This window comes from Oncorhynchus kisutch, linkage group LG9 (assembly GCF_002021735.2).
Source record: "Oncorhynchus kisutch isolate 150728-3 linkage group LG9, Okis_V2, whole genome shotgun sequence".
Taxonomy (NCBI): Eukaryota; Metazoa; Chordata; class Actinopteri; order Salmoniformes; family Salmonidae; genus Oncorhynchus; species Oncorhynchus kisutch.
Window position 1 is genome coordinate 32,330,384 of NC_034182.2, and position 13,693 is coordinate 32,344,076.

General features: G+C 41.1%; 1 protein-coding gene and 1 long non-coding RNA gene across 2 annotated transcripts in view; both read right to left on the bottom strand.

Annotated features, from left to right (window-relative positions):
• LOC109897049 (tetraspanin-5) overlaps nt 1–6,375 on the bottom strand; it is a 31,651-nt gene extending 25,276 nt beyond the window's left edge. Inside the window, exon 1 of the mRNA XM_020491567.2 lies at nt 5,718–6,375. Within this exon, the coding sequence (XP_020347156.1) occupies nt 5,718–5,798 (81 nt within the window). The 5' untranslated portion in view covers nt 5,799–6,375. The remainder of the gene's footprint in view (nt 1–5,717) is intronic.
• LOC116375303 (uncharacterized) lies at nt 152–4,511 on the bottom strand. The gene is made up of 2 exons (XR_004211065.1): nt 4,008–4,511; nt 152–3,829 (listed from the first exon to the last, which is right to left on the bottom strand). It is a non-coding gene; the product is annotated as an uncharacterized LOC116375303 (long non-coding RNA).
• Nucleotides 6,376–13,693: the final 7,318 nt, after the last annotated feature.

Genomic DNA, 13,693 nt, shown 5'->3' on the forward strand with positions numbered 1-13,693 from the left:
TAACTGGGCTGCTGGGGAGCACAGAGCTAAGCACTAAGCATTGAGCTATGGGAGAAACATTGGGAAAAGAAGTCCGCCAATACGCATGTGTGTCAAATCAATACATAGAGAGAGACGTCCCAAAAGGCACCGTATAAGGCACCCTATTCCCTATATAGTGCACTACTTTTCACCATGGGCTCATTGACCTCTGGTCAAAAGTAGTGCACTATGTGTAAGGAATAGGGTGGCTTTTGGGGGATAGACATACATTATGCTACACAGATTCACACTCCTTGGTTGGACTGAGAGTATTGCTTCAGAGATGATTGACAACGAGACAAATCCTAAAACCGTCAGACACTATATCAGAACGGATTAAAATGAGAATATCTCCAAGGGCCAGAGGATAAATGTCAATTTCAGCATTATTTCAACACTCTCGGGGGTCTCGGTCTAAACTCACATGGATAGATTTAAGCGACGAGGAGGATTATCATACTGTATAAAGCTATAGCCATATTTCCCCCACACTCCTCTGTGTCCATACAGATTTAACTAAATCTACTGACATGACAGTGACAAATTACACCCTAACCCTTTGGTTTCCATGGTTCTTGTTTTGTAAAGACTCCAATTGTGCAACATGTGACCCCGAACTTCACCACACACTGCGAGGTCCTCCAGACTTTGGTCCCAGACGGACCAGTCTCCTGGCTACGGTTCTATTACTATAGCTGTGTCCAAAGCCTTCATTTATCCACTGACATTCAGTTCATTACAACTCCATGAGAACATTCTGTAATGTTGATAGAATGTAGTGTAGATACAACTTTTATATAATGCAAATACTGACTTCCAATACCAGAAAGAACAACATTATTTGGGTTATAAATGATCATGTTAAAAAGTGGTTGAGTGCATTCAGTGAGTTACAACCTTTACATTTTAGTCATTTAGCAAACGCTCTTATCCTGAGCGACTTACAGGAGCTTTGCTCAAGGGCACAGACAGATGTTTCACCTAGTCGACTCAGGGACTCTAACCAACGACCTTTCGGTTACTGGCCCAAAGCCCTTAAAATCACTAAGCTACCTGCCGTCAAAAGTCGCGCTCAACTATGTGGTAGCACAATATATGGAAATACTGAATGTATGAATTACATTGGGCATCATGTGAATGTGTGGCTACACAAAGAGAACGTTTTTGAGAAGGTGTTGGATCAGATAGCATATGCCATGACAGAAAGTTTCAGGCTGACACTGCACTCATAATCTAATTGAAAAGCAATCAATTATTGACACAACCTCTCTTCAGCTCACTAGCTCCATTAGTTAAATCTGATATCATATGCACCTACACTACTGTTCAAAAGTTTGGGGTCACTTAGAAATGTCCTTGTTTTTGAAAGAAAAGCACATAATTTTCTCCATCAAAATAACATCGAATTGATAAGAAATACAGTGTAGACATTGTTAATGTTGTCAATAGTACCCGCAAAACACCAATCTCAACGTCAACAGTGAAGATGCGACTCCGGGATACAATAGTCATTTACAACATTAACAATGTCTACACTGTATTTCTGATCAATTTGATGTTATTTTAATGGACAAAAAAAATTGCTTTTCTTTCTAAAACAAGAACATTTCTAAGTGACCCCAAACTTTTGAACGGTAGTATATGTATTACACAATGCACGGTACACTGGGGCGGCAGGTAGCCTAGTGGTTAGAGTGTTGGGCCAGTAACTGAAAGATTGCTTGATCGAATCCCCGAGCTGACAAGGTAAAAATGTGTCGTTCTGCCCCTGAGCAAGGCAGTTAACCCACTGTTCCCAGGGCACTGAAGACAAGGATGTCAATTACAGCAGACCCCCGCACCACTCTGATTCAGAGGGGTTGGGTTAAATACGGAAGACGCATTCAGTTCCCTTCCAAAGACATTTAAGTTGTAGCCCTGTAGTTTATCAGCTTTACGAAAAATATTAAAAGCACATATTTTATAGGCCTAAGCATGCCATGAAAGGTTAAACAGGCACTTGCTGCCCCATTACTGAAGACCTCACTAATGGCCAAATCAGTACAACACTGGCTCTCACGGTCATGGACATGGCAAACGGCACTGAAAACAGACAATGGCGAATGGGAAAGAATTTAGGAGGGTGGACAGAGGGAGGGGTGGAGGGGTTGAGGGAAACAAAGGCGATGGAGGGCGTTGAATGGGAATACATTAGCATTGAATTGACCAGGAAACCGGCCTGTCGGTATCAATTCAGCCAAACTCCTGTGAGCCAGAATGAGACCCGAGAGAGTCACATGACCTCGACGTGACATCATCTGAATGGGACAAGCGGAGAATATCTCTAGTCTTCTATTCCCAGTCCAAAACCATACAGGGCCATCCTTCAGGGAAAGACGTAGAAGAGACAAATTAGATTATCCGGCACATACGGTTATTATATTTCAACATTGTTATTGTCTTTGTCCCTCTGGAGATGAGAAATTACTATTAAGCTCAGGCTTGTGCATTTCTCTAAGAGAGAAGTTTAAACAAAATGAGAATAAGAAAACATGTTCCAACAACAATAGAATCTGAGAGGCTTATTTAGTACATTTTTCCAGCTACTGGGTATTCTATAATGAGCTCTTCCTGTGTCTGAGATGAAGTCCCTGAAATATTGGTTGGAGCTTTAGAAGCTATCCTCCCTTTTCAGTGTGCACTCGTAGTCCAGCAATCAATGGTAGGCTATAGTTTCGCAGTAGATTTGAGACAATTCACTAATTGGCCTAGTCACAATTAGATTATTGTTCACCTAACACTAACACACCTAAACTGTCTTGGAATCAGTGGCGATTTTAGCATGTAAATCTTGGTTGGTCAAACAAAAAAATTATAATTAGGATGCATGCCAGCAAAGCCACTACACTACACAAATCAATAAATTAATTGCACTATAACAGTGACAAATGGTGCCAACAAACTGTTAGGGCCATAAACCTGTTCCAACATCAGTCACAACACCTTACCATCACTACACCTGGCTATCAGCAGAGCAGTGAAACAGTCTGGCAGTGAAACAGTTCATTCAGCCTCATTTACTGCCTTAAAACAAAAGCTGATGTGGCTGACTTGCTTAAACAAACATAGTTTCTACTGACAATTTACAGTGCTGCTTGAAAGTATGTGAAACCTACAGGGCTGGTAATTATTTTGCTATAGAATATTAAAATAAACATAAAATCCTTTAATGACAGAAACAAAAAATATATATATATTTTCATTGTTTATTTAACCAAAGTGGTTTATTTAACAGAAACTCAGATTTGATGTTTGCACAAATATGTGAACCCCTTCAGTCAATAGCTTGTGACACCTCCATTAGCAGCGATAACTTGGAGTAAACGTCTCCTATAGCCAGTATTCAGTCTCTGACATCTGTTTTGAGGGATTTTTGCCCACTCCTCCTTACAGAACTCAGCCAATTGTGTGAAGTTTGAGGGGTGTCTGGCATGAACTGCCCGCTTCAGGTCCTGCCACAGCATCTAGACTGGATTTAGGTCAGGACTTTGACTTGGCCAACCGAAAACACAAATCGTCCTTCTCCTGAGCCCTTCTTTGGTAGATTTGCTTCAATACTTTGGGTCATTGTCTTGTTGGAAGATCAATTTTCGGCCCAGCTTTAGCTCCTTTACTGATGGCCTGACATTCTGTTCAAGAATCTCCTGGTATACCTCAGAATTCATGGTTCCCTTTAATGATGTGGAGTCATCCAGGTCCAGAGGAGGAAAAGCAGCTCCAGATCTTGACATTCACACCACCATGCTTTACTGTTGGGATAAGGTGGTCTCTGGCAAAGTTAAGAAGGGCATTTTGGTTATTTTTGACAGCAGAGGCTTCTTCCTAGCAACCCTCTCATTAATGGCATTTCGATTCAGTGTTCTTATTGTTGAAGCACACACAGTTACCTGAGATGCAGCAAGGGAGGTCTGCAAATCTCTAGATGTTATGTTTGGGTTGGCTTTTACCTGATTTACTATTGTTCTTGTGGCTCTTGGGGATATTTTGAAAGGGCGTCCACTTCTAAGCCGAGTTGCTGTCATGTTAAATGCTCTCTATTTGTAAATGATTTGCCTCACAGTGGACTCATGGAGCTCAAATACATTTGAGATGATTGTATAGCCTTCCCCAGACTGATGTCCTCTGAGATCTCCTTTCCTCTCGGCATGGTGTGGTTTGTATTCACCTGGATGGGTAACACCAAACTGACCACGTTTCTTATCTCTACTTATCAGAGTCCCACCCAAACTCTTTCCTAACAATCTCTCCTTTGATTGGTTCATTTTGTACCCAATTATTTACCCACCTGAATCTACTTACCTACTTGATTTAACCAATGCAACTTGGGGTTCACTTATTTTTGCACCTGCACTAATTCCTTTTTAATTTAGTTTTTCTACGACACGCATGATTTCCTCGACACCAGTGGAGGCTCCTCATAGGAGGAAGGGGAGGACCATCCTCCTCAGTAAACGTATTCCTTTTTAAAAATTACATTTAAAAAGTTATAATTTTTAGATAAAACTATTCTAAATATATTCACATTTCACCAAATAATTGATTAAAACACTCTGTTTTGTAATGAAGGCCTACAGTAGCCTCAACAGCACTCTGTAGGGTAGCACCATGGTGTAGCTAGAGGACATCTAGCTTCCATCCTACTCTTGGTACATTGACTTCAATACAAATCCTAGGAGGCTCTTGGTTCTCACCCCCTTCCATAGACATACACAGTATTATGACAACTTCCGGAGGACGTCCTCCAACCTATCAGAGCTCTTGCAACATGAACTGACATGTTGTCCACCCCAATCAAAGGGTCAGAGAATTAATCTAGTACTGAAAGCATAAGCTACAGCGAGCTAGCACTGCATCAAATGTGGCTGAAACACCTGCATTTTGGAGCTGCCTTACTCAAGAAAGCAAAGAAGAGAAGAACCATATTTGTATGGAAGCTTCATTAACTCGTTTTGTTATGCAAACGGATGTGTGACACGTATTAATGCCAAAATAACATGCAAAACAGACAACAACAACAAATGTGGGGCTCTGCACCTGCCATGAATGACAGGCCGCCACTGCTCGGGAAGAACCTTCAAATCAGGCCTAGTGTACTTTCTTACGCAGTGGGAATTGAATGCGACATAATGTTGTCTGATGATGATATATTGCATATTCATGTTTATTCATACATTTGCATGTGAGGACAATAAGCTTCTCACGTGTCACGTACGTGAGTTCGTCACGACAAACAAGGACAGAAAGCGGATTACCCGGGACACTGGAGTGTAGGCGACTTTAAATTAAAAAGTGCTCTGGGTAGCAGCCTACAGTATGTGAAGGCTATTGTGTATGTCAACAAATCTAAATAAGCAAGATTAAAAAGCGCTTGTAATGCATATCAACACAAACAAAAGGTTTTGCTGCTATTCACATATCAAACGATCACATTTGAATGTTTATCATCGGCTATTACAGCCTATTATTATAGACCTAGCTAGCTTGTGAGGGATTGGTCGTAAAATAAGCATGAACAAATGACAAATTATCATTTAATTTATGAAGCCATTTCCTCTAGATGGGCCTACTGTTTAATTTAACAACATGGATTGAAGATTGCCCAATGAAAAACAATGAGACAAATATAGCAAAAATAAGAAAAATAAGAAAACACTTACCCAAAATATTATGTTAAATCCAAAAATAAAATATTTGATGCAGCAACTGACTTCATGACCTTTAAATTGTTTTCCTGACATGCTTGAATTTCATCAACATACAGTACGCTTCAAGTCAACGGGATCATGGGCTCGCAAGTGGCAGGTTCAGCGATCCAGTTCTCCAGCAACTTGCTGCCTGCTCGATTCATCCAAATAAAATAAACATAATGTAGCCTATCCCTTGATACGGATGCCACAATGACAAGAGTAGAACAATGCACAATCCAACACGGGAAAGAGCAACAAACGTCAACCTACTAGGCTTTGTATTTAGAACTAACTGACTAGTATTCTGCCCGCAGCACAAACGAGGTCACGTTCGTATGATAATGAGGAAACCTTCAAAATAAAAGCCCGCATTTCAAAGCATTGCTCCTTCAAATGATGTATAAAGGATACTCAAGAAAAGGCTATGCGTTCTATGGAAAATAATGAACTATGTAGAATGTGTGTTCGAACGCGCAAGCAGACTGGAATTTACCTTCCGCAAAGTTGCATTATTTTCCAGATAATGCATAAAGCGAGCCCCTCGTTGATTATCTCGTTAATACCATGTCTATACATTTGCCACTAGAAATGTGTTCAACAACCACTGAAGTAGCTAGCAAACTTAGGCTACAGTGGTTGCCATGGTAACCAAACAAACATATTTAGCTAGTTTGGCTAACAAGAACATCAGAATATGAACATCGAATTCAACAATAGCAATACTGTTTTCAATTAGACTTTTTCTTTCAGAATGAGCTCAAACAAAACTTGTAAAAAAACTATAGACATTGAATTCTACCATGCAAATATACAGTGCTTTATTGTAATCGCTCCTCGTTTACCCCAGCTGCCAAACTAACCCTGATTCAGATGACCATCCTACCCGTGCTAGATTTATAGATCGGCAGGTAAGGGTGCTCTCGAGCGGCTAGATGTTCTTTACAATTCGGCCATCAGATTTGCCACCAATGCTCCTTATAGGACACATCACTACACTCTATACTGGTCATCTCTGTATACCCGTCGCTAAATCCACTGGTTGATGCTTAGTTATACAATTATTTTAGACCTCACTCCCCCCTATCTGAAATATCTACTGCAGCCCTCATCCTCCACATACAACACCCGTTCTGCCAGTCACATTCTGTTAAAGGTCCCCAAAGCACACACATCCCTGGGTCGCTCCTCTTTTCAGTTCGGGCAGCTAGCGACTGGAACGAGCTGCAACTACAAACTGGACAGTTTTATCTCAATCTCTTCATTCAAAACTCAACCATGTACACTCTTACTGACAGTTGTGGCTGCTTTGCGTGATGTATTGTTGTCTCTACACTCAAGCCCTTTGTGCTGCTGTCTGTGCCGAATAATGTTTGTACCCTGTTTTGTGCTGTGTTGCTACCATGCTGTGCTGTCGTCTTAGGTCTCTCTTTATGTAGTGTTGTCTCGCTTGCCGGGATGTGTGTTTTCTCCTCTATCTTTATTTAATTTATTTGGAATCCCTGCCCTCGTCCCCGCAGGCCTTTTGGTAGGCCGTCACTGTAAATAAGAATGTGTTCTTAACTTAATTGCCTAGTTAAATTTAAAAAATATGGAAATAATGCATGTCTAGAATGCCCTTCAAGGCAATCAGAAATGATTATTCAACAATGCCATGGTATCCACCTAGGGCGTGTTCGTAAATTCACTCTGGCTATCTACTCCGATTTTAGAGCGCTCTCGTCTGAGTGTGCCAGAGCGTAGAATAACTGATGAATTTATGGACGTTGAATATAGCCGGTGTCAGTAAACATGCAATGAGGTGTTCTCTCATTTATGTCTGGAAGTAGCTAGCAAGCTAGCTAACTTTAGCCAGTTAGCTTGGGTGCTTGACTGCCGTTGTTCGCTCTGAACAATCTGACAACTCTGAATTTTACGAACGCCCAGAGCACACTGAGGGCTCTCCTGAGGGAATTTACGAACGCACCTCTAATTTTCTAATGCTTTTAAAACCCGAAAGCAAAACGCGGAAACTATGGATACAACTTCCTCCGCACTCGCGCATTATTATAATTCATATGTATGCCATTAGAAATCGCTGCATTAGCATGCTTCTGTTAGCCAAATATCCTGAAAAAAATACACCAGATATTACTGGTCTGCTAATGTTCCTGGACATTGTAGGCTAAACTACAATGAACAAACCCATAACTGATCCAAATGGTTGCCCAATCAGGCAAGCTATGTGCCGTTTATGCATTCAAAACGCCAGGCTTTTGAGCGGATATTCAAATGGTATAGGCCATAGGCTATTCAATGCAGTTTACACCCTAGACTAGAGTTTTGTACGCACTTAAAAACAATAACGTTCTTCATTACATTGTGTTGTTGTAGCCTAGGCAGGATCCATTTCTCGTCCTTCACATTTTTTAACAATATGGTCGATTTTCGAGCTGGTACCCAGGGTCTGGGAGGGAGCAGTGCACACGCAGTTTCGGGGGTGCACATAGTGTAGGCTAGGTTTCCTATGATTTCATTATCTGATCCACTTTTTTCCCCTTTGTTCTGTTATGCAATTAGTCACCTGCCTCTCCGCAAATCTTGTGGAGTCCCAGGAAAAGCCAAACTACAAAAGCTTGTTGGATACTTATTTCGATTGATTTGCCTTAGCATACTAATAGCCTATTGGACGAGATGCACGCTCACTCTCGCTTGTTGAACGTGAAATAGGCTACACTACAGCATTAGGAACGGGCGGGGAGTTGGAAAGGAGTTATTTCATAATGAAACAAAATAGGACGTTTAAGAGGTTACTCAAATTAGCCTACATCCCCGCAGTTTATGGCCTATTATTGGCCTATGGACAATAATTGTGTACTCCCTTGATAATAAAAAAAAAAAATCCTCATTGTACGTTGTTGTAGCCCAAGGATAAAAATGATCGTCTAAAAACATAGGCCTAATCAATTGTGGCGTTTGCATGCCCTGGGACCATAGATTGCAGCCTGCTGGAATGCACTACAGATCTGTCATTTCATAATCTTTTTTTTTTTTTTTTTGCACTTTGACAGGAAAATATTTAGCCTAAAGCCATAAGAAGCTAGATATTAGGCCATTCATTAGCAAAATTGTAGATAATGAATGGCCTAATACCTAGCATCTTACTTCACCTCACTAGCCTCTCCTCTAGCTGTTCCGTGAACAACAACACGCTATAGCAGGGATGGGTAACCTTCGACTTCATGTTGGTTGATTTAACCGATCTGGAAGACCAGGTGTGTTGAATTTTGGCAATCATTGAACTGATCAATTTGCTCAGGTGTGGTGTCTAGTTGGGGGAAAAACCCTGGGTTGCCTTACCCCTGGGCTATAGGCTATGCAAGCCTCTCTGCAATAGGCCATTACTCTTCTCGTGAAATACCAGGAAAAGCTATAATTAAAGCTATAGGGCATTTATTTTTTATAGCCTATTCTGGGGAAAGGAGCAGGCTTGCTCTTGCTGAATGTATAACAGGCCCACAGCATAGAACATGCATGTCAGGGAATGTCGAGGAGACAAAGTGCATTGGTGTGATCACTTTTGGCCGGTTATGATAACATTGCGGCACTGATGCATTGCAAATAGTTGCAGAGGATAGACAGAGATGAGCACAGTGAAAAAGAAGACACAAAGGAATTGACAACCATTAGAAAAATGGAAATCACTTGCAAACCACTTGAGCAAGGAGACAATGACATGCTATAATGTGTGCAAGCTAAACAGTGTTTGCTGTTGAATTGTTACATTTAAATACAAGTTACTTCATTTTCATTAGGCCTATGTAACCGATGTGAAATGGCTAGCTAGTTAGCGGGGTGCGCGCTTATAGCGTTTCAATCGGTGACATCACTCGCTCTGAGATCTTGAAGTAGTTGTTCCCCTTTGCTCTGCAAGGACCTCGGCTTTTGTGGAGCGATGGGTAACGATGCTTCGAGGGTGGCTGTTGTCTGTGAGTGCAGAGGATCCCTGGTTCGAGCCCAGGTAGGGGTGAGGAGAGGAACGGAAGCAATACTGTTACACCTACATGTGACTTAAAATTGCAGTTGTTCTTTTGACAATGAACACATGCTGATAGCACTGAATGATCTGAACCAGTATCTGTGCGTGAGAGACCTCATGAATAGTCTTGTTACAACTTTTCTAATAGGCAGCGTGCAATAGGATGCGTTGATTGACAGGTGTAGGACTGCAGAACTATAAACTGTTAGTGTCCTCTAGTGTGGCTGCTCACCAACGTTTTATAGTTATTGCTTTGGTGGATGGTCATTAACTGACAACATAACTAACATTATTATCACAACAGAAATAGTCTACTAGTGTGTCGAGCTAACGTTAGCGAACCTGAATGAAATAAATATAAAATTACACATACACTTGTTAACTTGACTTTTATACTCTATAAATTGACTCCTTCAAATAATGTACTCTGGCAAGTTTGCCACAGGCGCGCTGCAGTAGGCAAGTAAAGCAGAAGTCGATTGTTTGGCAATACCCATAGCAACATTCGAAAATTAGGTGGATAACAGTGTTGAATTTTAATCAATGGCCACTTTTATTGTGCCAACAAGAAAATTCAATAAGTAATTTATGAAAACAAATCAAAGATGGTTTTAAAAACATTTTTTATGACCAATAATGAAAAAATACAATGTTGACACATGGAAAGCGGTATCAGAGCGCTAAGTCCTAAGAGGCTTCTAAACAGCTTTTACCCCCAAGCCATAAGACTCCTGAACACCTACTCAAATGGCTACCCTCTCCCCCTCTTTTACACCACTGTTATCGTCTATGCATAGTCACTTTAATAACTCTACCTACATGTAAGGTTGAAGTCAGAAGTTTACATACACTTAGGTTGGAGTCATTAAAACTCATTTTTCAACCACTCCACAAATTTCTTGTTAACAAACTATAGTTTTGGAAAGTCGGTTAGGACATCTACTTTGTGCATGACAGTCACACAAGAGCTTTTTATGTCTCTATTTTGGTTTGGTCAGGGTGTGATTTGGGTGGGCATTCTATGTTGAGTATTTCTTTGTTTTGGCCGGGTATGGTTCTCAATCAGGGACAGCTGACTATCATTGTCTCTGATTGGGAACCATACTTAGGTATCTTTTTCCCACCTATGTTTTGTGGGTAGTTGTTTTCTGCTTAGTGTTTTCTGCACCTGACAGGACTGTTTCGGTTTCGTTTTTGCACATTGTTATTTTGTTCAGTGTTCAGTTCAATAAAAGTCATAAACACTTACCACGCTGTGCTTTGGTCTGATTTTTCCTCATCTGACGACGACACCCGTTACAATGACAAGTAATTTTCCCAACAATTGTTTACACAAAGATTATTTTGCTTATAATTCACTGTATCACAATTGCAGTGGGTCAGAAGTTTAAATACACTAAGTTGACTGTGCCTTTAAACAGCTTGGAAAATTCCAGAAAATGTCATGGCTTTAGATGCTTCTGATAGGCTAATTGACATCATTTGAGTCAATTGGAGGTGTACCTATGGATGTATTTCAAGGCCTAACTTTAAACTCAGCGCCTCTTTGCTTGACATCATGGGAAAATAAAAATAAATCTGCCAAGACATCAGAAAAAACATTGTAGACCTCCACAAGTCTAGTTCATCCTTGGGAAGAATTTCCAAATGCCTGAAGGTACCGCGTTCATCTGTACAAACAATAGTACACAAGTATAAACACCATGGGACCAAGCAGCCGTCATACCGCTCAGGAAGGAGAACGCGTGTTCTTTGGTGCGAAAAGTGCAAATCAATCCCAGAACAGCAAAGGACCTTGTGAAGATGCTGGAGTCCTATGTCGACATGACCTGAAATGCCGCTCAGCAAGGAAGAAGCAACTGCGCCACAACCGCCAATCAAAAGCCAGACTACGGTTTGGAACTGTACATGGGGACAAAGATTGTACTTTCGGAGAAATGTCCTCTGGTCTGATGAAACAAAAATGTAACTCTTTGGCCATAATGACCACTGTTATATATGGAGGAAAAGGGGGATGCTTGCAAGCCGAAAAAGAACACCATCCCAACCGTGAAGCACGAGGGTGGCAGCATCATGTTGTGGGGGTGCTTTGCTGCAGGAGGGACTGGTGCACTTCACAAAATAGATGGCATCATGAGAGAGGAAAATTATGTGGATATATTGAAATATCATCTCAAGACATCAGTCAGGAAGTTAAAGCTTGGTCACAAATGGGTCTTCCAAATGGACAATGACCCCAAGCATACTTCCAAAGTTGTTGCAAAATGGCTTAAGGACAACAAAGTCAAGGTATTGGAGTGGCCATCACAAAGCCCTGACCTCAATCCTATAGAACATTTGTGGGCAGAACTGGTAGTGTGTGCGAGCAATGAGGCCTACAAACCTGACTCAGTTACACCAGCTTTGTCAGGAGGAATGGGCCAAAATTCACCCAACTTATTGTGGGAAGCTTGTGGAAGGCTACCCAAAATGTTTGAGCCAAGTTAAACAATTTCAAGGCAATGCTACCAAATACTAATTGAGTGTATGTAAACTTCTGACCCACTGGGAATGTGATGAAATAAATAAAAGCTGAAATAAATCACTCTCTACTATTATTCTGACATTACACATTCTTAAAATAAAGTGGTGATCCTAACTGACCTAAGACAGGGAATTCTTACTAGGATTAAATGTCAGGAATAGTGAAAACCGAGTTTAAATATATTCGGCTAAGGTGTATGTGAACTTCCGACTTCAACTGTACATATTACCTCAACTAACCGGTGCCCCCGCACATTGACTCTGTACAGGTACACCCCCCCCCCCCCCCCCCCCTCTGTATATAGTCTTGCAATTGTTATTTTTACTGCTGCTCTTTAATTACTTGTTACTGTTATTTCTTCTTCTTATCCATATTTTTTTTTTTACTGCATTTTTGGTTAGGGGCTCGTAAGTAAGCATTTCACTGTAAGGTGTTGTATTCGGCGCATGTGACTAATAACATTTCATTTGAATGTTGGGCTGTAGAGAGAACTTTTGTATCTATCTCAGCTAAAGTCCGGTGAAAAATACTCAGTAGGGTCTCTACTAACCAAGTATGGTTAGCTTTGGAGAGGGACTGTGTCGCACGGCCTTCTGCTGGCTTTTCACTCCACCCCCTCCGTAGCCCCCAATGCAATACACTGTAATAGACTGTACATGGGATACATATTGGCTTGTAGCGAGATACGTTTTCTACCTGTCTCAGCTAAAGTAGGGTGGGAAATACTCCGTAGGGTCTCTACTAGCCGTTTCTTTATAGAGAAATAAAATCAAGAACTTTGAGGAACACTGGTCTGAAGGGAGATGTAATTTTCATTAAGCAAATATTCAACCTAGTTCAGCGCAAAAAAAATTGATAATTAATTACAATGAGCATAATCCATTGCACCAGTTTGTTCCGGCTCAGAGAGGAAGAGGCGATGCGAGAGGTTTCACGCTTGCCAAAATCTGTCCAAAATAAACTCAATGTGTTTCTGTGGGCTTATTTTGGATTTAAGCTTGTCTCCTGCCTGCCTTCCCGCCGTTGGGACAACAACTACCATTGTTAGGGCATAGACATGAGCACCTCTTCATTATATACAGATCGCTGGATGGAAAGGCCTACACTTTTAAGCCTGTACCTTAGGTTAGATACACAGACCACATGAGACAGGAATGTACACAACACAAGGGCGAGATAGACAGAGACAGTTCATGAACATCTACCTTATCTACTTTGAAGAACTAGTCAAATGATTTTGTCAGACAGCTGTGCAGCATACTTAGGCAGGCTAGCTAAATAGGATGACTAAGGACAGTAAGTATAGTATGGGGAGCACATTGGGTTACTGCTACTGCCTGGGCAGAGATGAGATGATTACTTTAAAGGAAAAATCCACCCAAAACCACTCATTCCTTTAATTTACAG